Source organism: Pocillopora damicornis, chromosome 1 (assembly GCF_964200805.1).
Source record: "Pocillopora damicornis chromosome 1, jaPocDami1.2, whole genome shotgun sequence".
In the NCBI taxonomy this organism is placed as follows: domain Eukaryota; kingdom Metazoa; phylum Cnidaria; class Anthozoa; order Scleractinia; family Pocilloporidae; genus Pocillopora; species Pocillopora damicornis.
Window position 1 is genome coordinate 9132574 of NC_142670.1, and position 24297 is coordinate 9156870.

General features: G+C 37.2%; 4 protein-coding genes across 6 annotated transcripts in view; 2 read left to right on the top strand and 2 right to left on the bottom strand.

Annotated features, from left to right (window-relative positions):
• Nucleotides 1–12538, top strand: part of LOC113664677 (uncharacterized) — a 39989-nt gene extending 27451 nt beyond the window's left edge. Inside the window, exons 33-34 of the mRNA XM_089202366.1 lie at nt 11914–12055; nt 12412–12538. Of these exons, the coding sequence (XP_089058492.1) occupies nt 11914–12055; nt 12412–12479 (210 nt within the window). The 3' untranslated portion in view covers nt 12480–12538. The remainder of the gene's footprint in view (nt 1–11913; nt 12056–12411) is intronic.
• LOC113664678 (uncharacterized) lies at nt 1947–7763 on the bottom strand. 2 transcript variants are annotated; one of them, XM_089203077.1, is made up of 5 exons: nt 7524–7763; nt 4026–4300; nt 3792–3909; nt 2787–3305; nt 1947–2446 (listed from the first exon to the last, which is right to left on the bottom strand). In XM_089203077.1, exons 1-5 carry the CDS (start codon nt 7648–7650, stop codon nt 2088–2090), a joined length of 1398 nt encoding a protein of 465 aa, XP_089059203.1. In that variant the 5' UTR covers nt 7651–7763; the 3' UTR covers nt 1947–2087. The 2 variants fall into 2 exon arrangements, with proteins under 2 accessions (XP_089059203.1, XP_027036107.2); XM_027180306.2 differs by lacking the exon at nt 7524–7763 and adding an exon at nt 4720–4825.
• Nucleotides 12491–14903, top strand: LOC149051836 (uncharacterized). Its single transcript, XM_089214915.1, has 4 exons — nt 12491–12663; nt 13459–13641; nt 13957–14096; nt 14600–14903. Exons 1-4 carry the CDS (start codon nt 12491–12493, stop codon nt 14794–14796), a joined length of 693 nt encoding a protein of 230 aa, XP_089071041.1. The 3' UTR covers nt 14797–14903.
• A 1586-nt stretch (nt 14904–16489) lies between these two features.
• Nucleotides 16490–21772, bottom strand: LOC113664679 (uncharacterized). Of its 2 annotated transcripts, none has more exons than XM_027180307.2 (5): nt 21615–21772; nt 19679–19947; nt 19443–19560; nt 18438–18956; nt 16490–18080 (listed from the first exon to the last, which is right to left on the bottom strand). In XM_027180307.2, exons 1-5 carry the CDS (start codon nt 21712–21714, stop codon nt 17743–17745), a joined length of 1344 nt encoding a protein of 447 aa, XP_027036108.2. In that variant the 5' UTR covers nt 21715–21772; the 3' UTR covers nt 16490–17742. The 2 variants fall into 2 exon arrangements, with proteins under 2 accessions (XP_027036108.2, XP_089051664.1); XM_089195538.1 differs by having other exon boundaries at nt 19679–19953.
• Nucleotides 21773–24297: the final 2525 nt, after the last annotated feature.

Genomic DNA, 24297 nt, shown 5'->3' on the forward strand with positions numbered 1-24297 from the left:
AAACCATTTTTTATGAGAGTGAGAAAATTCGTGTTTTTGTTTTGTTTATTCCCCCCTCCCTTCACTCCCTAAAGAAAAAAATGAAAGAAAGAAAAGTGTGTGGATAATAAGTGCCCTTAAGAGCCTTATTGTTTTATTATGCCTTTCATGTGGTATTTCGTGAACTTAGCCACCCATAATTAATCTCTTATGAATGATTTACCGCGAATGAGGCTTAAAAAAACACTTGCATAAAGTTCGGCAGGTCCGTGAGTGATTCATACGATAGAAATATCTTCCGCATTATTCAGTATCCAGTGAAGAAAAGTTTGAGATGGGATTATAAAGATCCACACTTTGTTCTGAAAAGTCTACCTTAACAGACGCAAGGAGATAAATAAATTTTCCCCAAGGCTTTGTAATGAAATTTTCCTCAGAAGTTTCAGTTCTAAATATTTTTAAGAAGACACCTGCACCAGTTTTGGATTCCTAAACACTTGTTAAAAGGCTCTCTTGTTTCTGGTCTTTAAATGATGCGATGATCTTTTTCGCTGTATAGTTAATCCTTTATTAACCAAGCTTGTTCGATCAAGATAGCTGAATGTTAGTCTGGGTTTTTTTTCCAATTCTTTAACCCTTTCCTCCGATGTGTGACAGGGACACGCCCATCCTCCACCACCCCTAATTGGATCTGTTATTTTAGCTGTGTTTCTTTCACTTCGTTTTTATTATTATTATTATCGTTATTATTATTTGTTTCTTAGCTTATCTTCTTTTTTCTAACATTTGTATACCTCTACCTTTTCTCAAAAAATCCTCGCATTTTGTGAACGCAAATCATATCCATCGAAGTTAAGGAAATATAAAATAGTTTCATTGAAAGATCATTACCTTTGAAGTCAAGAAATTCACAAACGAATTACTGGAGAACATTTTTATTAATTGCTTTGCTCTAAGTTTCCAGTGTCATCTACGATGCAGCAAAACTTTTGAATTTAAGTTGATAATGTGATGTAAAAACTTATGTTTGTAAACTAAGCAACATTTTGTTTATAATAAATGTAATTAATATCCCACTACAAATCTACATTGCCACCTTTTTTTTTGAAACCGTTTGACACTTATCTTCTATTTCAAATCCTTACAATAAATTATTTTGATTATCAACTATTAATAGCTCACTGTAAGAGGCCGTGGTCTAGCTGGTTTGCTGAAGGCTAAAATACTGAGAAGTCAGGGAAAAGGTTTTTAAGCGAAAGTTTTAAAGGCTTCTAGGCTATTGGTAGAGATATCTTCGTGTTTATCTTAGTATATCTAACAAACACACATTCTTTACCTAAAACACACTGTCAAAGGGTGTGATACAAATTATTATTGTAGAAACAGAGAGAAATTATTACCATCATCATCATTATTATCATAGAAACAGAGAGAAAAACTTATGCAATAGGTATAACTCAAACATCGAAGAGGAACGTTCCATAGAACTAGCAATGCTTTTTAACAAATGCTGTTCAATAAAATACTTTCTACTTACTTTTGGTCCGAAACTTTAGCATTTTCGTGTCTTTATGGCAGCGTGCAAATTCTACTTACTTCGGGAGAGATTTTGAAAAATTGTTTTCACCATCTGATAACCCATGCTCAACCCTTAAATCAGAGCTGCGTTCGAAAAACATCGACTCAAAACTAATCCAGTGTGACAGGGGTCAGTCATTTCTGCTGGAACTCAAATCTTTACTAATCTTCTTGAGGATCAGCAGAGGAGGGTCAGTAAAGATTTGAAATAAAGAAGGAGTAGGAACAATCAGCCAAAGCTTTCAGAAGATATAATCGTTGGGAATTTGTTTCCCACTGCAATTTCTTCGTAAGATTGCACTTTGGGATGTCTCGTCCATGCGATTACGTCATTTCTCTACGTGACCTTAGTGAAAAAGTATACCGTGGGAGACTCTATTTCTGAAAAACAAAGTTTCTACATTATCTCATATCCTAAGAGCTCTATTTGCCTTTGGGCTATAAATAAGAACAATTAGGCTGCCAATCAAAAAGATATGAACCCTTATCTCATAATCACTTTTTATGATAACACGTAGTCGATTTTTTTTTTACAGCAACGTGATAACCACCTGACCATGACCAGCCTTGTTATAACAACATTCATTTTTCAGATTTTCTCCATCGTTGTAAGAGCCACCCCCTCCCCCACAGCTATCATGACTACCACTTCCACTACTTCCCCCAGAGTACCCTCCTCCTCCTCCTCCTCCTCCTCCTCCTCCTCCTCCTCCTGCCCATCCATGAGCTCCACCTCCTCCACCAAACCCACCAACAATATTGTGATCCACAGATCTCCCACCCTCACCTCCCTGAAGAAATCCATCACCACCTTCTCCGCCCTCTCCCTTGGTTCCATTGAAATTCTCTCCATTTCTTCCACTGGAATAAAACCCGCCACCACCACCACCTGAGAACAAATAAAACAACAAAATGAGGAGTAGATTCTTAGTAAACGAAACGCCCCTTTTTTTAACTAAATCCTTAATGTCAGCGTGTTCAAACCTGTATATAATTTAATTCTATCGAGCTGCCATCCATTAAGTTTAAGATTTTGATATCTACCTTTTATATGCCTGGAGATATAAACTGGTCCTCTTCCTAGGAAGTCTTAGTGTTTTTTTTTTTTAAGGGTTGTTGTTTCTTTCTTTTTTTGTTTTGTGTGGGATTAGGGCCGATGATTTAAATTTGAAGCATACATTAACTCATTCATTAATGAGGGGTTTAGGATCATCAAAGTATTATCTTACCTGAGTTACCATCATCAGCAGTTTGAGCACCATGCCCATTGCTCCCTCCTGACCATGACTTATATCCAGAATGCCCTGTTGTCTTTGCGCTGGCGTCACATCCTGCATGTCTTGACTCTGCAGAATCTATCCCTCCTCCGCCTCCAGCTATTATTAAAGGCGTGTCGGTTCCTCTCACCACAAATGTACCTCCACCACCACCAGAGGATCGATCCCTCTTGTTTATTCCTCCTTCTTGACCGACAAGTATCTGGATAACTTCACCCTCGTTTAAACGGAATTTTCCAACTATTCTTGCTCCTCTTCCACGGTATTGAGGGCTGTTAGGGTATGAATCGTACCCTCCTGCTGCTCCAATCGCTCTTATTTTGTAGAAACTAGTGTACGGCACAGTCCATTGTTGAATACCGTTGGACAGTGTAACTTGTCCGTCATGATCCTGACCTGTGTAGTGACTGCCCAGCGTTGTTGGACCATATCTTCCAATGGCATTGAGATTTGTAAAAATTGCTTTAAAAACTGAGGGGAAAACAAACAAGCCCATATCAACATATTTTTTATAGCACCATCTCTTACAGTTCTTTTAAAGATGACACAGAGGCTCGCAGTTGATTAATGTAATAATACACAATCTTAAATCGTATCTTCTTCAATAATTTTAAAAAAAGTTGTGCGTTCGAGTACTTGCGAGTTACGTAACTATTTCACAAGCTTTAAAGGGACATGAAAAAATTAATCGTCTACATTATATATTTAGCCTTCAAATGACAGATTATATATAATACAAAACCATACAAAATTTCTTAAACTGATATCAACCGCGAACATTGGAGGTGGGAACAACCAAAAAAAATTAGTAACTAACAATAATAATAAGAAGAAAAAGAATAATAATAACGAGTTATCACGAGACGTATCAAAGTGAAAGATTTACGGAAGGAGATAACACGCCAGCATGAAGGTAAACCTGATATTTATTTACAGAAATTCTCAGCTTCTGGTCACCTTTTTTTCCACAATCTTTTCCCTTGAAACCAACGTGACACAAGCAAATGTATCTCTTAACTGTAAACCCATTTAGACAGGTTGCATTATGAAGACAAGGGCTGCTTGAACATGGATTCTGCAGGGATAAAGTTATCTTTAGTGGGATTTCTCTTCATAAAAACCCAGCATAGCCATACCAAAGAGAATTGGAAAATAAATCTATTTTATTGTGTTCTATCCAAATATCCGCACCTTTGTAGCCCAATACTGGTATCCTTCTTGGGGTTTAAGGTCATCAGGATGTTGAATGTGATCAGAATCACTCAGTTGACAGACCCGTAGTCCTTTCTTGCTGGGTTGGCCAACGTTGACGGACACACAGGTATTTTCCATGAGGCACCTATTTTTGCAGTCGCTATGGGGCTCAAGTCCCATGGACAAATATATTTGTTTGAAAACGTGCTGTTGCAGAGCATATCCTCCAATTGGCTTGTCAAACATAAGACTTCGATACTGAGTACCTGCAACTGATTGGTTAGAGATATGTTGACAAGCACGTTGGACTTTTTTTTTTTTTGCGCCAAATAGTAAAACAAATTCGTGTTCCCCAGATATGTTTTTTCCTTTTATTGGTGCTTGAGCAGCTGGAATAAGTCCTACGTCTGCTAGGAATTTAGTCAATTTTCCAAATTTCTGTTCAATGTTAAATCAGTGATGGTCTAATTGCAGGTTAGTCGTTGCGCAAATGAGCCATCGTCTTAAAAGAGAAGGCGCCAGCTCAAATATTGCCAAGAACAGTTTTATCAATTTATAGTTATCGAGCAATGATACTTTCATTACATGGGAAGATAGCCGTGAGGTAAATCTGAGCGCTCTGACACATCCATGAGCCGTACATTTTTGGATACGAAACAGGGCAAAGTCAAGAAATGTTCGGTCTACTTACCTACCTTACTTGCTCGAGCCGTCCTGGGGATTATTGGTCCTCGGATGTTTCTCTACGGATCGCTGTGACCTTAGGCCAATATTCCCCAGTACAGCCCTCTCGCACAGTTGGTAAAAAATCAGTAATCAAGGCTTTTGGCTAACATTTCATCTTACGAACTACTTATCTCGCAAAGTTGGAACAAAATTAAGATCTATAACTGTGATAGAATTTCATATCATACGGCTTTATTTTTACAAATTATCTCTGAGGGAGAGAGAGACTGAAGGAATCAAAGGTACGAGTAAGTCTGTACAATAATATTATTTCGAAAAGGTATAAATTCACTTCTCGAAGTATTTCTCAAAGTAAGTAAGGTACAGTTCTAATTCTAGCGTTTTCTTTAAATAGATCACATTTATACAATAATTGTGACGAAAAAAAAACAGCTTTTATTCGGAGCGTTTTAGGAATGAAATTTATTATTTCTACATGTTTTGGAAAAGCTTTGGATTTTAAACAATGCTGTATGAAAATTTCCTTATTCTTTCATAACTTATTTATGCTTTTTTCACTAATAAGAAACAAGATATTTTGCGGACTATAAACATAGTCATGTGACATACACGCCCTCTCATTGTTCAGCCATTATTCCCTCCACCCAGGAGATGAAAATCGACTCGACTTGACTTTCCTAGCCCATGGCGGCCAGGTGAGTTTCGATGAGTTTTCGAGCCCCGCTTGTTGAAACACCTATAACTTGAATTTACCGAATCACTGCGATCAGTTACCGAGGAGATTGTGACCTGAGAATTTTTATCACGATCAAAACAGATCAAAGTGAAACTTTGTAAAGAACGAAAGACTAAGGCATTCATTTGCGTCGGAATGTCAAAATATTGACTTAACCTGTGCATACGTCAATTTGACAACACATAAACATAATATTTCACAGCCTTGGAATTCTTGGAAAATTTAATTGCTTTCCACCTGTGCATTTAGCTGTTTATTTATAACACACCACTACTGGATGAAAAAGGATTTGTGATGAAGCAACTTCTTTGGAAAAGAATCCATGTTGTGCTCTTAAGAAATCAGTTAAATCCCTTGTGTTGATTGGAATGCACCTTTTGTTTACATTTGCAGATCCACTTTTCCAACATTAAGCATGATTTTTTGAAAGATAATTTAGTGTAAAAGACAAGGATTCTCCCCTTAAAGTAGACAATTTTAGGAATTTTTGAATTAGTTTCTTCTGCAGTTGCAGCCACAACAAACTTCCAAGCCCTAATTTCTGGTTAGCTTCCCGTCCTATGTATATTTCACTGCACTCAGTTTCCAGTGTCTCCTGCAGATACAGTAATCCTTAATCTAATAGGCCTAGCACTGGGAGATTATTCCCCGAATGTTTTTGTGCCAGACATGTTGTTTTTGTGCCAGACATATTGTTTTTGTGCCAGACATGTTCTTTCGTTAGCGAAGAGAACGTGGTGTCAAATCAAAATTTAAAAATCCCTCACTCAATTCTGCTGTCTCTTTAATTTATTCAATGGTCCTTCGTTTTTAGTTTTAAATTGATTTTTAGACTTGATTTAGCCGGATTTTTATCATTCAAGCGCAAAACGGGAAAGGAAGGTTATGGAAATTTTAAATAGTTTCCCTGCTCGATCATCGCCTGTACAGTCAAGAGAGTTACAAACAAGCGTTTTTTTTATTGTTTGCTTTACACTAAGCTTCCAGTCTCACCTACGATGTAGCAACAGCTTTATAATGTTTTGGAATGAAATAAAACTTCAAGAACGCTTTTCTCATTTAAAAGCTTCTTGCGGAGATGCTAAGTTAAACCTTACCTTGTGTCAAATTTACATCTATTATAATACCTTTAAGTCTTAATCAAGGTAATGTTAGCGTTAGGTGTAGGTATATTAGCATCAAGCTTCTTCAGTTCGAGTGAAACAGAGATTCAACCATCTTTTTCCACTTTCTCGCTTGAACCTAATGTCATAGAGCAGTTTTTCTCTTTCTAGGTCAAACAAAGAACTTTTTAGCCTATGGCATTGATATCTCTTTGTTTACCAAAAGTGTATCTACGAAATACATGGTAAGCGTAATTTTCTTAACCAGGACACTCTACCAATGTGCGTGATTTAAATTCTCGTAGAAAGGTATGTTAGAAAACCAAACGTAGGTCACGCAGGACTATATGTTAGTGTAAATATTATCACTTAAATTAAAAACTTTTGAAATATATATAATTCACGCAAAAACGGACCGTTTTACTATCTGTAGGTACCATTAATAGTGGTAATAGGACCGAGTGGAGTCCAATTCGCTCTGTAATCATACGAGTAATCGACAAAATCTCGATATGATATAAGACCGGCAGGCAGTACTCAATAATCTGAATAAATTCTTATCAGAAATTAGAAATTAGGAAACTTCGCCAAAAAGTCTCATCAAAATATACCGATTTATGTCCTACAGACGACTGAGTTTGTTGCATGGTACTCGTCTTGAAAGTTTCTAAACTTGTTTAGCCCCCTCTAAAATCGTGGTTGATTATTTTTAATGAACTTGAAAAAGTTATACTTGCAAACAAAAAATCATATTTCGTCGTGTTCAAAGTTCTTAGAAATGGTCACATTAGCTTTTAATTCAGAGCCCTATCACCTTATGTGATGGAATAAGCTTTCAAAATCCACAAAATGCATTATTTTTCGGCCTAGTTCGGCAATTCGACTTAGCTTCCTTCAATTCCGGATTCACCTGACTTCAAAAGTAAATTTTAATGAAACCTAGACAAAGCAATGTTAAAGTTAACTCACCTTGGTTTGCAACTGTCACGGTGTAGAACCAGCCTCCAAACAAAAAGAGGAAAGATCTGAAAGAAAACACTGGGCAGCAACGGCGCTTCATCCTCAGAATCTTGCCAGGATATATTTTCATCACCATTAGATGAATGCAGCAACCATCGGTTGCCCATCTCTCGCACAGTCAGGACCTTTGCATGCGATGCGCTGAAGTGTTATCCCTATTGCTATTCATTATTAATGAAAGGGCAGCGACACTGAAGGAAATTTATCCTCCTACAGTTTTTCTAAGTTTCGTATTTAAATATCTCCTCCAACGTCCTTTGTGCATATATTTTGCTTATTACTTATATTTATTAGTATTTGCCTGAAACAATCATCAAAATAAAACAAGAGAACGACGAAAAATTTTAAAAAAAGAATGGGAGATACTCTAAGAATTATGTCGCTCTTACATTTGTTTTTAGATATTATTATTACTGCTGTTATTTTCAGATAGCTTCCCTGGGAATAACTAATTCAGAACTAATTTTAAGAAATGTAAGTCTTTAGTATTCTGCATTGTGGAAAAACAATTCTACAGTTTTATTAATTCACTGAATAATGATATTAACAATTAAAAAAACCTGTTTTGTGTTTTCCCATTCAGTTGGCATATGGGGCAAAGACCGTCATTTCAGAATAATTTAACAGCTCTAATTATAAAGTTTAAAAAAAACTCCGTAATAAAATAGGTAGCCTTGGAAAGTCTTAAAATTTAAACTGATTGGCCAAATCTTTTCCTTTGGGAACTTCTCCCACAATTTCAATCGCCAAAAAGCAAAATAAAAGTGACCAAAAGGAATCATGAAAAACCCCATAAAACAATAATGAGTCTGTCTATAGGACAGGTGTGAATAATCATTTCAAAAATTAATATCGTGACGGTAGACGGTATTCCACGCTTTTAGAATATCCGTCGCGAACACTATCTTTAAAAAGTGTGAACGAATTCGTTAAATACTTCATTCCTTCTTGCAAAATTTCTGTGGGCCTGTTGCTGTCGCCATTATTTATTTTCATTCTGCGAAGATTGCGCAAGTTGAAGAGTTTCCGTTTTAATTCAGTAGGTTGTTCATAAGCGAGTAACTTTGCAACCTTATCGAGGAGGCAAACTTAACAAACGTTATCGAAAAAACAAAGAAATATTGAATTCTGTTTTGAATCTAATGTTCACAACAGGAACAAAGAACCCACTAGCCGAATTGCCCTGCTCGCAACGTGTGGTTTCGCAGCTCAGTTGGTAATGGCGCCTAGCAAGCAGCTGGAAGGCACGCATTCATTAGAAGCCTGAATGTTTTTTAGGCTTCTTCGAATTCTCTACAATTGCTTAAATTTGAGTTAAACCTGCGTGGATCATTTCTGCACTTGAATGTCAGCTTCCCCTATGAAAAAAGAGCGCTTCAGTAGTTGTGACGCCTCAACAGACAGAGCTAAACAAAAGCATAAAGAATAACTCGCCTGGAGTTCATTTGTTTGGTAATCAATAGGTATGTTCTATAAAAGAACTGTAATTATTGTTTTTTTAGAGGGCACGGTAACGAATCTTGCAATCTGATTGGTTCTTTACCCGGTCAATATTTTCCTATCTCTGCCCACGGGCCACGGGTAACGCTTTCGTGAGTCGCCGAATACATCCCAACTTTCGTTGTCATTTTTCATAAATATACCTCGTTTTGCGGCTGGGCAGTATTTTTAAGCAAACACGTCGGTCACTACCTCAAGCCGATAAATAACTTATGAATCCTCTCTTTTCTCTCTATCAAATCTCTTTGGTTGACAGAAAAATATTGGTTTCAGAATGAATTTGTATAGACAATAGTGTCATTACGTTGGTTGACAAGCAGCCTAAAAACCGTCTGCAATTAGTTTTAATCGTTCACAAAAAGTACCCAGAAAGTTGAAACGTGAGGTATTTGGTTACAGTTAAACTGCACGATGGAACTTTCATTCATTTAATATCTGAAGTTTCTCGAGCAATTTGTTCATAGTGAAAGAGCGAGCGAAGTTTTGATTTAAGTTCTACAACAAATATACGCTCCTGGTGAGTCTTTCCAATTCCGTTCAATTTGGACATTTGTACCTTAAATTGCACAACAGAAATTGAAGGAATTTTTTGAGAAAGGCCGCATTACATTCGCTTGTGTCTCGTTGGAGTGTGCCGTTCGAATTTAGCTTTTTGTGAAGGAAAGATCAGAGTTAAACACGCCATTACAGCAAACAAACGAGCAAACTCTCACAACTTCAAAATAAAAAAATTGAATTTACTCACAATTACTTTCCTCGCCGTTTACTTAATGAACATAGGTAAATCTTCGTACATGAATGGTCGATGAGAGTGAATAATACTTTCCGTTAGATCCTTAACTGATTTTGAAGAAAACATTGTCGTGACAGTCCTTGCCAAACTAGTTGGTTTTCAAATGTTCCTACGCTTTTTTTTTTTTCTTGGGCGCTCTCTAATTGACAGGTGTCAGATTGTGACAGATACTTGTAAAAATAATGTTTCAAAGTTTGTTTGGAAGCCTTTTAAATCACCTTTATCGTTACGCAAATGAAAATGTTTCGCTGAGGCATCTCTCTTAAATTTGCATCACCTCTATTTTAACTACCATTTACTCACTCAAAAATTGTTCAGTTTATAGAAGATCTTGCCGTATTTACGGCCATAAATCATTCGGGTTCTTTCGGAAAGAATTTCGTCAAGTTTAAAAACAATAAATATGTTATTTACCGGCTAAGGGTTGGTCCGTATGGTGAAAAACTGTGACCTCGGTCACAGTTTTTCACCATACGGACCTCCCAGCCGGCAAATAACATATATTTATGGAGCCGAGTTTCAATGGTTTACGACCTTTGGTCTCTACTACAAGGAAATCTTAATTGTTTGTGACTTTATTAAACACTTTACACTTTAATATTTTTCCTGGATTGTAATTTGACGAGATTTACACTTCTTACCTATTTCGACGAGATTGACTTGCATTATAACGGGTTAAAAGTCTGTACCACACACATATCAAATCCCTTTTCTTGAAGACTCTTAAATACATTTCGGCAGGGATTCTTGGTTTTCACCCATGTGACTTTTGTCTCGACGATGGTTGCTATTCATTATGTTGATGCCCAAGCAAATAGTTACAAATGCGCTTGTAGTAAGGTATGAGTGAGAAAGTAGAAATGGGTTCTAAGTGTAGATTTCGGCTGTGGCGGCAGAAGTGATTGGGACAAAGGGACGTGACTTTATCGAATACTGTCAGTTATTAAGAATAAGTCTTCCTTCGAAGAAGAATTGACAACAGAAGGACGAGAAAAGTAGATACAAGCGATAAGTCGCGGCGACGCGATATGAGAATAAAGTTAAAGACAGACCGGTACGGACTCCCCATGTGGCTTTCGTGGTCGCGTCGCGTTACCGCCTTCAAATTATATTTTTGCTCTCAAGAGCATGTCTTAAATTGATTTTCCCTTTTAGTTTTTTCAATAAAACTTACTCACATCCCGTGTGTCCGTTGTAGTTTCTGGCGGTTTCTGCCGTTTTAAGCTTACTTTGCCATCACTGTTACTCATGGAAAAAGACGAAGTCAAAACGGAGGACTCCGGTTTTCATTATCCTTACAGTGATTTCTATGTCCTCGCATTCAAGGTTGACGCGTTACATCAAATGTCGCCTTGAAAAGGAGCCATTTATAGAGTCCTTTCTATGTCCTTACAATCATAGTTGACTCATTGCAACAAATTTCGCTTTAAAAAGAAACAATTTTTATCTTTGGTCTCTGCAGATGAAGAAGAGGAGCATCTTCCACAAATTGAAGAACTTGAAGAAAGTAGAGCCAAAAAAGACGCAGAACTTACCCAACTTCATTCAGACCTCGCCCAAATAAGAGAAACTGCACAAGTAAGTCAAGTGGACGTAGGGAGGAGAAGAACCATTTCTTGTTGTTCCGTTCCGTTCCGGAGATGCAATTCATCTACGAAATGCTATCAATTTCAAGAGTCTGGAAAAGGGAGGAGAACACTGCACCTGTATCACTCAGCAGGGTCTTATGGTGAATTCTAGGAGTTACCCATGAGGAAATAGAGTACAAAAATTGTCTAAGTTGTGGGAAAAAAAAATAATTTTTTTTGTTTCTAAAGGCTAGAAACTTCGATCCAAGAACCTCTTTACACATTTTAAAACCTTGCGGATTGGAGGAAGGGGGCTGTTGTTGTCTATGGCTAAGTTTTTAAATGTCTCAATGTACATATTTTTGTATCTTTTGTGCTTAACGATGCGGTAGGAATTCCAAGATAATGTCAGGAATTGCCACCCCTTGATATACAGAACTTTTTGTATTTATCGAGTACTATTTTTCCTTTTTCTTAGAATTCTACGCACGCTGGAGATCAAAGTGAAATCGAAGCGCTCAGAAAAGAGTGTGACGCTGTTAAGAAGAAAGCTAAGGATACGATCGACAAGTATTTGACAGAGTGCAACAGACTTAAGGCTATAGTGGATGAACAACAAGGTACAGTTATTGTGTTAGAGTACATATTCAAAGAGTGTCCTAAAACGGGCCCATAAGTCATTATTACGGCCAATCAGAACAAAGATGAATGTCAGGAGAGCTATTGAGAGTTCAGCGTAAAACAATAGGTAAACTGTCTGAAGAGCGGGCAAACGTGAGAGACCAGGCTGCAATCGCTTCTAGGATTGCATCTGATCGGTCGAGGCGGTGGTACAAGTTTAATTGGACCAACCACAAAGCGAAGAAAAAACACGAACAACATTACAATCCGGGATTACCACGCCAGACAAACCAGCCCATGACGCTTTATTTGAGATACGAAATGGCCAATATTTCTTTCCATGTTCAATTTGCAGCAATTATCCACAAAGCGCAAGATGTAAGAAAATTCAAGAAGAAATGGAAGCTTTGCAATTCGAGTTAGCACAAAAGAACATGCAGATTCAGTCACTACAATATGACTTGTACAAATTGAAAGAAAAATACGACAATGAAACAAAATTACTGAAGAATGAGGTGGAATGGGGCTTAGAAAAAGTCGGATCACTGAAACTGGAAATGAAGAGGTTGAAGGAACCTGAGACAGATGATACTATTAGTATAATGCGGTAAGCTCTTCTTACAATACAGCATAACTTAGTCACCAGCTTTCCAAGGTACGTTCGCTTTGGTTGTCATACTGAGCAGAAAAAAAATGTAGGTATGTGTATGATCTGAACTGGGTTGGTGGCTGACTTGAATAATCCTTGCATAGCAAGCATGGCGTTTTGTAAAGCAACATGTTCTCTCAGTTGTATCCTGGGGCAAGTTCCTTTAGGAAAAAACAATTTCAAAATCTTCGAGAAGTAACTTCCAGCATTCTGGGACATATTTGAGAAAATATCTTAGACAGATATTCATGTTAGATTCAGTTCAAAAGTATTTTTTTTTTGTCTTTGATCGCAATTCACGAAGTAGCCGTTGCCAAACGATCTAACAGCGAGCGCGTTTCCGCCGCCTACCGACTTCTATTGACAACTTTTGAATTTTCAATCGTCGGCCATTTTAAAAAATTAGTTAGTATTACAGAGACCTTAGATCAATCAGGGCGCACTCATCTCTAAGTTCACTTGAGCAATTATACTTGTAAGCAATAAGCAACGTCATCATTTGCCTGTGTCATCCTCACGGTCTGCTATTCTTAAAAAGTCCAATTCACGCTGGAAAGCTCTACCTATGAACTGTGAAGTCGTTGTGTCTCCGTGGAGAGCGTTTTAGCGTGCAATCCGAAGGTGTGTGGATAGATTCTTCATTGAGATTCAGAACCCTTCCTTCGTCCTACGCTTGTGACATCTTCATTAATTAATAAAGAGTTATTTACATCAATTTTGTTTTATTCTTTGTTTTCTTTTTCTCAATTCCAGGGGTCAACCTGTGGCGTCCAACGATAAGGAGAACAATGAAGAAGGAGTCGTGTCTAATGTGGCTATTTATTCCCTCATGGCTAAGCTTGGAAAACTCGAAACTGAAACGCAAACTTTAAAAGAAAATGTGGAAAAACTTGAAAAGGAGAAATCAACTTTAAGTTTACTCAATACAGAAGCAAGGTATTTTGTTTGTTAGTTGACATTTGCTTCTTTCCATGCATGGAACTGTTTTCGTCTTTATTGTAGCAAGGTCACACATAGCAATCTCGAACTGAGTCCACGAGGCAAACAAACCGCAATTAAATCTTCAGAGAGATTTCTGCTAAGTGCTGGCTATTACACATTCTTGAAGGTTGAAAACCAGAACTTATTTTTGAAACTTTCCTGTCATTTCCTTAATTTTGCTTCAAAGAGGAATGTTGCACAAAAAAAAGGATCTTTTAAAAAGTAGCATTCATTTTTAAGACAGCTAAAATTAATAACACTTTCTTGCAGCAATAAGGTAGCCCAGCTTTGCTCTGAAAACAACGCACTTAAAACAGCCAGGAAGAAATTAATGGAAGAGTTTCAAAAGCTGAAAAGAGTACAAGAGAGTTCAAAAGCAAAGGACGATTCCGTTGGGCGACTTCCAGAGGGTAAGAGCGCATGCATTTTATATACCTACTGAAAACTCATAAAGCTCGCCTCATTCTGTTTTCTTGCTACCACAATTTTGGAGCAAAGTGGGGTTATTAAAAGCGAAATAATCGAGAAACGAATAGAATAGAAAATGGAAGGAAGAGATTGTGGCGTTTTCCGCTAATATATCAACTTTGAAATTATAAATGCAATGTAAAGGTGTGTCCGGCACTTCTGGCATTCTTCTTACCAACGGCTAAAAAAGTTGAACGCTGTCTCGGAGGATTAAAACGATCCTGTTCCTGAATTATGACTGGCTGTTGCGATAATCATTGGCAGTAGTAGGGAAGGAAATTGCAAATTAGCGAAATTTTCCTCATTCAAAGGCGCAGTAGTGAAAATGAACTGCTTTTTTCGCCAGGTTTCCACTGTAATCCAACAAAAAAGTGCAAGGGAACCGAATAACGGGGACACGAGTAATCCAAGTCAACCTTTCTTTCTGTTTTATCTCCTCCTGTAGTCTCTACAGAAGCGCTTGAAAGACAGTCTAGGAATTCATCTGTTCTGAGTGAATTATCTACTTGCAGCGAAGCCCCGCCTGCTGTTGAGCGCAAGCGGGTGAAGCCAGAACCAAAGGAAAATTTCCAAAACTGGCTTTCAGGAGATGCAGCAAATAATATGTTTAAAGACGAGCCAAATCAGTGTGCTAATCAGTGATGTTATCATGTGCAGCTCAGCGCTGGCCTGTTGATTCATAGAGCCAATTTCACACTAGAGATATAACGACAAAGACCTGAAGGCATAACATGGTTAAAACTGTACGTCAATGTTTTTATGGTATGAGCATACAGACATTAAAATAAGCGTAGTTCCCATTTGCTTCATAGAGATATCGCCATTGTGTTTGTTTTTATCGACTGCTTTAAAAAAAAATCAGATGGGTGGATTGGATTCAAGTACGACTAGTTTTGGTTTTGCCATGCGTTGAATAATGACAATGATGATGTTGACGATAACTGTGTGGCAGAGTCTTGAGATTAAACAACTTGTTCATAAGAAGTGCCTCAAATTGTCTTTGATAACATAACACTGAATGTGGGACGTATTTCATAACACTAATGGCGCTATAAAATGGGATCTGGCATCTGCCAAATTCTTCTTTTCTTTGAAGTAATGGGCATTCATTGTGAAAAGCAGTCAGTCTGCATACTGTCGTATATTTTAACTATTGGTGTTTCACGAGTGTTTGGCCTCACGTCGGTCTTTATGTACGGAGATAATATATTATTCTCCTCAATCATCTTATAAAGGATGAAAAGTTTCTTTAAAAAAAGGGCTAAAAGAGTTGATAGAAAATCCAGGTGATTGGTATAGAGGAAAACATTTACCAGTGTTGATCAATGAACAACACAGCCACCTTCAATGTTCTTTCTGCGTCAATGCCTTTAACTTTAACTAAACCATTTTTTATGTGAGTGAGAAAATTTGTGTTTTTGCTTTATTGCTTATTCCCCCTCCCTTCACTCCCTAAGAAAATAATGAAGGAAAGAAAAAGTGTGTAGATAATAAAAGTGTCCTTAACATTGGCTTTGCTTTCTGCGACTTCCACAGAAGAGCAAGCTAAAAAGAATAAAGTAGGTCCGAAAGTTGTCAAAACAAATTTAATAAATGAAAGAAAAATGAAGATAATTGCCAAACGTAAATAAGAGCCTTATTGTTTTATTATGCCTCTCATGTGGTATTTCGTGTACTTAGCCACCCTTAATTAATCTCATGCATGATTTACCGCGAGTGAGGCTTAAAAAGGCACTTGCGTAAAGTTCGGCAGGTCCGTGAGCGATTCATACCATGGAAATATCTTCTGCATTATTCAGTATCCAGTGAAGAAAAGTTTAAGATGGAATTATCAAGATCCACACTTTGTTGTGAAATGTCTACCTTTACAAATACGAGGAGATAAATAAATTTTCCCCAAGGCTTTGTAGAGAAATTTTCCTCAGAAGTTTCAATTGTCAAAAGACACCTGCACTAGTTTTGGATTCCTTGATAAAAGGCTCTCGTTTCTGGTCTTTAAATGAAGCGATGATCTTTTTCGCTGTATAGTTAATCCTTTATTAACCAAGCTTGTTCGATCAAGATAGCTGAATGTCAGCCACGTTTTTTTTTAATTCTTTAGCCCCTTCCTCCACCCCCCAACTTGGATTTGTTATTTTAGCTTTGTGTTTCTTTTACTTCGTTTTTATCATTATTATCATCGGCATATTTTCTAATATTTGTATACCTCTTCCTTTTCTCAAAAATCCTCGCATTTTGTGAGCGTAAATCATATCGAAGTTAAGGAAATATAAAATAGTTTCATTGAAAGATCATTGCCTAAACAGTGAAGAAAGTCACAAACGATATACTGGAGAACATTTTTATTAATTGCTTTGCTCTAAGTTTCCAGTGTCATCTACGATGCAGCAAAACTTTTGAATTTAAGTTAATAATGTGATGTTAAAACTTTGTAAACTAAGCAAGCTTGTGTTTATAATAAATGTAAGTAATATCCCACTACAAATCGACATTGCCGCCTTTTCATGAAACCGTTTGACACTTATCTTCTATTTCAAATCCTTACAATAAATTATTTTAATTATCAAGTGTTAATAGCTTACTATAAGAGGCCGTGGTCTAGCTGGTTCGCTGAAGGCTAAAATACTGAGAAGTCAAGGAAAAGGTTTTTAAGCGAAAGTTTTAAAGGCTTCTAGGCTATTGGTAGAGATATCTTCGTGTTTATCTTAGTATATCTAACAAACACACATTCTTTACCTAAAACACTCTGTCAAAGGGTGTGATACAAATTATTATTGTACAAACAGAGAGAAATTATTACCATCATCATCATTATTATTATTATAGAAATTAACGTTAAATTATTATCATAGAAACAGAGAGAAAAACTTATGCAATACGTATAACTCAAACATCGAAGAGGAACATTTTATAGAACTAGCAATGCTTTTTAACAAATGCTCTTCAATCAAATACTTTCTACCTACTTTTGGTCCGAAACTTTAGCATTTATTGACAATTACACCCGTCAATTTACGAAGCTGTCTTGGCAATTTTGTTGGTTTTCCAGTCTTTATACCAGCGTGCAAATTCGACTTGTTTCGGGAGACAATTCAAATTTTGAAAATTGTTTTCACCATCTGATAACCCATGCTCACACTTTAAATCAGAGCTGCGTTCGAAAAACCAAACTAATCCAGTGTGACAGGGTCAGTCATTACTGCTGAAACTCAAATCTTTACTAATCTTCTTGAGGATCAGCAGAGGAAGGTCAGTAAAGTTTTGAAATAAAGACGGTGTATGAACAAACAGCCAAAGCTTTCAGAAGATATAATCGTCAGCAATTTGTTTCTCATTGCAATTGCTCCGTAAAATTACACTTTGGGATGTCTCGTCCATGCGACTACGTCATCTTTCTACGTGACCTTAGTGAAAAAGTATACCGAGCGGGACTATTTCTGAAAAACAAATTTTCTACATTATTTCATATCCTAAGAGCTCTATTTACCTTTGGGCTATAAACAAGAACAATTAGAATGCCAGTCAAACAGAGATGAACCCTTACCTCATAATCACTTTGTATGATAACACGTAGTCAATTTTTTTTTTTTACGGCAACGTGATAATCACCTTACCATGACCAGCCCTGTTATAACAACATTCATTCTGCTGTTTCTTTCCATCGTTGTAAGAGCCACCCCCTCCCCCACAGCTATCATGACTACCACTTCCACTACTTCCCCCAGAGTACCCTCCTCCTCCTCCTCCTCCTGCCCATCCATGAGCTCCACCTCCTCCACCAAACCCACCAACAACGTTGTGATGCAGTGATCTCCCACCCTCCCCTCCCTGAAGAAATCCCTTACCGCCTTCTCCGCCCTCTCCCTTGGTTCCATTGAAATTCTCTCCGTTTCTTCCACTGGAGTAAAACCCGCCACCACCGCCACCTGAGAACAAATAAAACAACAAAATGATGAGTAAAGCTTTAGTAAACAAAACGCCCTTTTTTAATTATATCCCTAATGTACCCATATCAGCGTGTACAATAATTCTATCGAGCCGCCATCCATTTAGTTTAAGATTTTGATATCTATCTTTTATATGCCCAGATATATAGACTGGTCCTCTTCCTTGGAAGTCTTAGGGTTTTTTGTTGTTTTTGTTGTTTTTGTTGTTGTTGTTGTTGTTTTTTGTTTATTTTGTTTTATGTAGGATTAGGGCCGATGATTTACATGTGAAGCATACATTAACACATTCATTAATGAGGAGCTGATGGGTAAGGGATCATCACAGTATTATCTTACCTGAGTTACCATCATCAGCAGTCTGCGCACCATGCCCATTGCTCCCCCCTGACCATGAATCGTATCCTAGATTCCCTGTTGTGTTTGCGCTGGCGTCACATCCTGCATGTCTTGACTGTGCAGAATCTATCCCTCCTCCACCTCCAGCTATTATCAAAGGCGTGTCGGCTCCTCTCACTACAAATGTACCTCCACCACCTCCAGATGATTCATTCCTCTTGTTTATTTCTCCTTCTTGACCAACAAGTATCTGGATAACTTCACCCTCGTTTAAACGGAATTCTCCAACTATTCTTGCTCCTCTTCCACGGTATTGACGGCTGTTAGGGTATGAATCGTACCCTCCTGCTGCTCCAATCGCTTTTATTTTGTAGTCATCAGTGTACGGCACAGTCCATTGTTGAATACCGTTGGACAGTGTAACTTGTCCGTCATGATCCTGACCTGTGTAGTGACTGCCCAGCGTTGTTGGACCATATCTTCCAGTGGCATTGAGATTTGTAAAAATTACTTTAAACGCTGAGGGGAAAACAAACAAGCTCATATCAACATATTTTTTAAGGCACCATTTCTTACAGCTCTCTTAAAGATGACACAAAGGCTCGCTGTTTATTGATGCCATGATACAAAACCTTAAATCGTATCTTCTTTAATAATTTTAAAATAAGTCGTGCTTTCGAGTACTTGCAAGTTACGTAACTTTTTTACAAGCTCTAAAGGGGCATGAAAAAATTAATCGTCTACATTATATATTTAGCCTTCAAATGAGAGATTAATCAATACAAAACCATGCAAAATTTCTTAAACGGATATCAACCGCGAACATTGAAGGTGGGAACAACCAAAAAAAATTAATAAGCAATAATAATAATAATAACAATAATAATAATAATAATGAAGCGTATCACTAGACGTGTCAGAGTAAAAGATTAACGGGAGGAGATGACTCGCAAGCATTAAGGTAAACCTGACATTTATTTACAGAAATTCTCAGTTTCTGGTCACCTTTTCTTTCACATTTTTTTCCCTTGAAACCAACTGGACACAAGCAAATGTATCTCTCATCTGTGAACCCATTTAGACAGGTTGCATTATGAAGACAAGGGCTGCTTGAACATGGATTCTGCAGGGATAAAGTTATCTTTAGTGGGATTTTTTTTTTAAGAAAAACTCAGCATAACCATACCAAGGAGAATTGAAAAATGAATCTATCGTATTGTGTTCTATCCAAATATCTGCACCTTTGTAGCCCAATACTGGTATCCTTCTCGGGGTTTCAGGTCATCTGGATGTTGAATGTGATCAGAATCACTTAGTTGACAGACCCTGAGTCCATTCTTGCTGGGTGGACCGACGTTCATGGACACACAGGTATTTTCCATGAGGCACCTATTTTTGCAGTCGCTATAGGGCTCAATTCCCGTGGTTAAATATATTTGTTTGAAAACGTGCTGTTGCAGAGCATGTTCTCCAACTGGCTTCTCGAACATAAGACTTCGACAAAGAATACCTGCAACTGATTGGTTAGAGATATGGTGACAAGCATGTTGGACATTTTTTGCGTCAAATAGTATTACAAATTCGTGTCCCCGAGATAATTTTTTTCTTTTACTGGTGCTTTAGCAGCTGGAATAAGCTCTACGTCTGTTGAGAATTTAGCCACTTCGTTCACATTTCTGTTCAACGTTAAATCAGCGACGGTCTAATCGCAGGTTAGTCGTCAATGCTGCGCAATGCTGTGCGTCATAAAAGAGAAAGCGCCAGTTCAAATATTGCCGAGATTAGTTACAGAAATTTATGGTTACCAAATACGAATAAGACAGTCTTGAAAGAAAAATCCGAGGGCTCTGAGCGGTTATTAATGATTCTCCTCTGCCGTAAGGTCTTCTCTCTAAGGACACAGCCATGAGCCGTGTATTTTTGAATACGAAACAGGGAAAAATCAAAAAACGTTCAGGCTACTTACCTACCTCACTTGCTCGAACCGTCCAGGGGATTATTGACCCTCGGTTGCTTCTGTACGGACCGAGCGCTGTGACCTTAGGCCAATATTCCCCAGTACGGCCCCCTCGCTCGGTTGGTAAGAAATTAGCATTCAAGGCTTTTGGCTGACTTTTCATCATACGAGATTTCGTAAGGAAAGCTACTTACCTCGCAAAGTTAAAACAAAATTAAGATCTAGAACTGTGATAAAATTTTACATCACACGGCTGTATTTTTACTGGATGATTCTGAGGGACAGAGGGACTAAAGGGGTCTATGGTACGAGTAACTCTGTACAATAATCTTATTCGAAACGTTACAACTTCACCTCTCAAAGTATTTTTCAAAGTGAGTAAAATACAGTTCTGTATAAATTCTCGCGTTTCCTTTAGATCGATCACATTATACAATTGTGACCAAAAAAAAATCAGCTTTTATTCGGAGTGTTTTAGGAATGAAATTTATTATTTCTACATGCTTGATTTTAAACAATACTGCATGAAAATTTCCTTTTTCTCTAATATCTTATTCATGATCTTTTCTTTAATTAGAAACAAGATATTTTGTGGAATATAAACCTATTCTTATTTAGTGATATGACAACAAAGCTAGAGTAAAAGAGTGAAAGGAACAAAATATAAGCGTTTTCCCCCAAAAGAACGTACGATAGCGTACTCAATCCCCCTTCCCTCCCTCCCCCTCTTCCATTTTGATTGAAAGTATGTGAAGTGCGTCATATTGACAAAATACTGTATAGCTGGGAAAACAAAGTGAAATAAAACTAAGAGACGTAGAAGTGTGGCGTATCTTATAAGTTTACCGCAAGTTGGTGAAATGTATTGCAAAGTTGACGTAAAAAAAATTCCACCACCGGATGAAAAACATCGAGGACAAAAGAAACCATTTACACCGGAAAAAAAGCATAAGCATTTTGTCGAATTAAAGCTATGAAATAAGAAGAAGAATATTGAATTAAAATATCATGCTTATTCGATTTCAAAGTTGAGAAATGAAATCCATAGCAAAATTAGGTTAAATATGAAGAGTAGAAGGACAAAATGAAAATTTCGCTCTTAGAAAGGTAAGGGGATTTTCTTAACAAGAATTTAAATTGACTTTTCTCAGGCAGTTAATAACTCGCATATTTAATTAAAGTTGTATTAAGTGAAGAGAAGAGTGAATCAAATTCTCTACCTTGGTTTCCTTCTGTAAAGCATAGAAGCCATCCTCCCCACAGCAAAAAATTTAAAAGCGAAGACAAAAATAAAGAATAGTGCTCTTCCATCCTCAACATAACACTAGGACATGACTCTCAAATCTCACTTTCGACTGGAGAAGTGGGAGTTTAGAACTGTTTAGGCGTTCCCAAAGTCTTTGACAGATTCATCACTGAGAAACTGTATCAATTATTTATAACTATCAATGCGATACTCAACTGACATATACACCTTCTCATTGTTAGGCCATTATTCCCTCCACCCAGGAGATGAGAATAGATTCGACTTGACCTTCTAAGCCCACAGCGGCCAGCTGAGATACAATGACTTTTTGAGCACCGCTTGTTGAAGCACACCTATAATTTGAATTTACCGAATCACTGCAATCAGTTACCGAAGAGACATTGTGACATGAGACTTTTCATCACGGTTAAAACAGATCAATGCGAAATTTCGCAAAGAACGAAACGCTAAGACATTCATTTGCGTCGGGAAGTCAAAATATTGACTTAACCTGTGTATACGTTAATTTGACAACACATAAACATAACATTTCACAGCCTTGGGAATCACTAAGCTGTTTATTCACGACAGGCCATCAGTGGATAAAAAAAATTGTAAAGAAACAACTTCTTTGCTATGAAAATACTGTATAGCTATTGTAAACCTTCACTCAATTTTGATGTTGTTATTTATTTGTTGGTTCTTCCTTTTTTTAGTTTTGAATTGATTTTTAGACTTTATTTAGCCGGATTTGTTCATTCAAGCGCAAACAGAAAGGGAAGGTTGTGGAAATTTGAAATAGTTTCCCCGTGCGATCATCGCTTGCACAGTCAAGAGAGTCACAAATAATATATTGGAGAGTTTTCTTTATTGATAGCTTTGCACCAAGCTTCCAGTCTCACCTACGATGTAGTAACAGCTTTCTGATGTTTTCGAATGAAATAAAACTTCAAGAACACTTTTATCCTTCAAAAGTTTTATGCGGAGATGCTACGTTAAAACTTACCCTGTGTCACATTTACAGCTAAGTCTTACTTAAGGTAATGTTAGAGTTAGGTAAGGTAAATTAACATCAAGCTTCTTCAGTTCGAGTGAAACAGAGATTCAATCATCCTTTTTCACACGCTCGATTGAACCTCATGTCATGGAGCAGTTTTTCTCTTTCTAGGTCAAACAAACAACTTTTTAGCCGAAGGCTTCGATATCCGTTTGTTTATCAAAAGTGTATCTACGAAATACATGGTTAGTGTACTTTTCTTATCCAGCGCGCTCTACCAAAATGCGTGATATAAATTCTTGTAAAAGGTATGTTAGAAAACCAAACGAAGGTTACGCAGTTATCTAGAACTATATGTAAATGTAAATATATCACTTAAATCATACTCTGTGCAATATGTATTATTCACCCGACAAAAGGACAATTTCACTTTCCATAGGTAATATTAATAGTGGTAATAGGACCGAGTGGAGTCCAATTCGATCTGTAATCATAGGAGTGATTGACAAAATCTCGATATGATTACAGACAGAATTGAACGACAAGAAGTCCTGTTATCAATTAATCATAACCATTTCAATTTCCGAAAGAAAGAAATACACCTAGAACAAATATCTCCAGTGGAGATAATGTCTTTAGTTAAAAATTCCTCCATTTTAGAAATTCCCCAGTTTTTCTTTGGATAAGTGGTTGTTGCTATGGTTATTTTTTCACTTCTTTGATCGGTGGATTAGCTGAGTGGACTTAAAATGATTGGCTGTTTCAACTGTCCGACTGCAGGTCTCCGATTGAAGCCGACTGTCCGATTGCACTGTACACAACGATTCGTGAAAAATGAAGCTGCGAATGTACCAGCAATGTTTGAGGAATTTTTAATGGCCATGATTTAAACAAATACTAACAGAAACGTTGTACCTAATTTTGGTCTGAAACTTTAACTTTTCTGTACAATTTCAACATACAAATCGAGAAAGCTGTTGTAGCAACTTTTTCGGTTTTTTTTTGTTGTCTTACCGCTTTGTAACTTCTAATTATTTTCCTCACCCAAAGGCTCGAAAAGAATTTAAATTTTGACTAGTAGTCCGTGGAATTAACTCCTTAGCTCACTCGAAAAGGCATAAAGGTTTTTTACTGCTCCTATGAGAAGCATCCTTACTCTTTGGATTCAAAATCTTTACTGATCTTCTCTTAAGATCGGCAAATTAGGTCAGCGTAGTGATGTTAATGATCAGGCAGTAATCAATACTCATGTACTCGTCCAGAACTTGTTTCTCATCGTCCAAAGTTGTCCTTGTGATGATTGGTCCATACGTAATGCTATCTTTCCAAATGACCTTATCATAAGGATTAACCCTTTCACTCCCAAGATCTCTTTAGTAATTCTCCTTACTGTCTGCCATACAATTCTTATCATGTCGATTGGGAGAATTTGGTATTGGATCAACTAATAATCCCGAATTGATATTTTTCTTTATTCTTATGATTTCTATGCTTGATATTCTACTTGTTATTGTAAGGAAAATTTCTACCTTTGTCACTCATGGGGTGTAAACAGTTAAACAACATTTGCACTAACGGTTGGTGACATGGGCTACTTAAAAAAGACGGCTCAAACCAGCCCTCCCCAATGATTATTTTACCATTTCCGTTCCGCAACTGG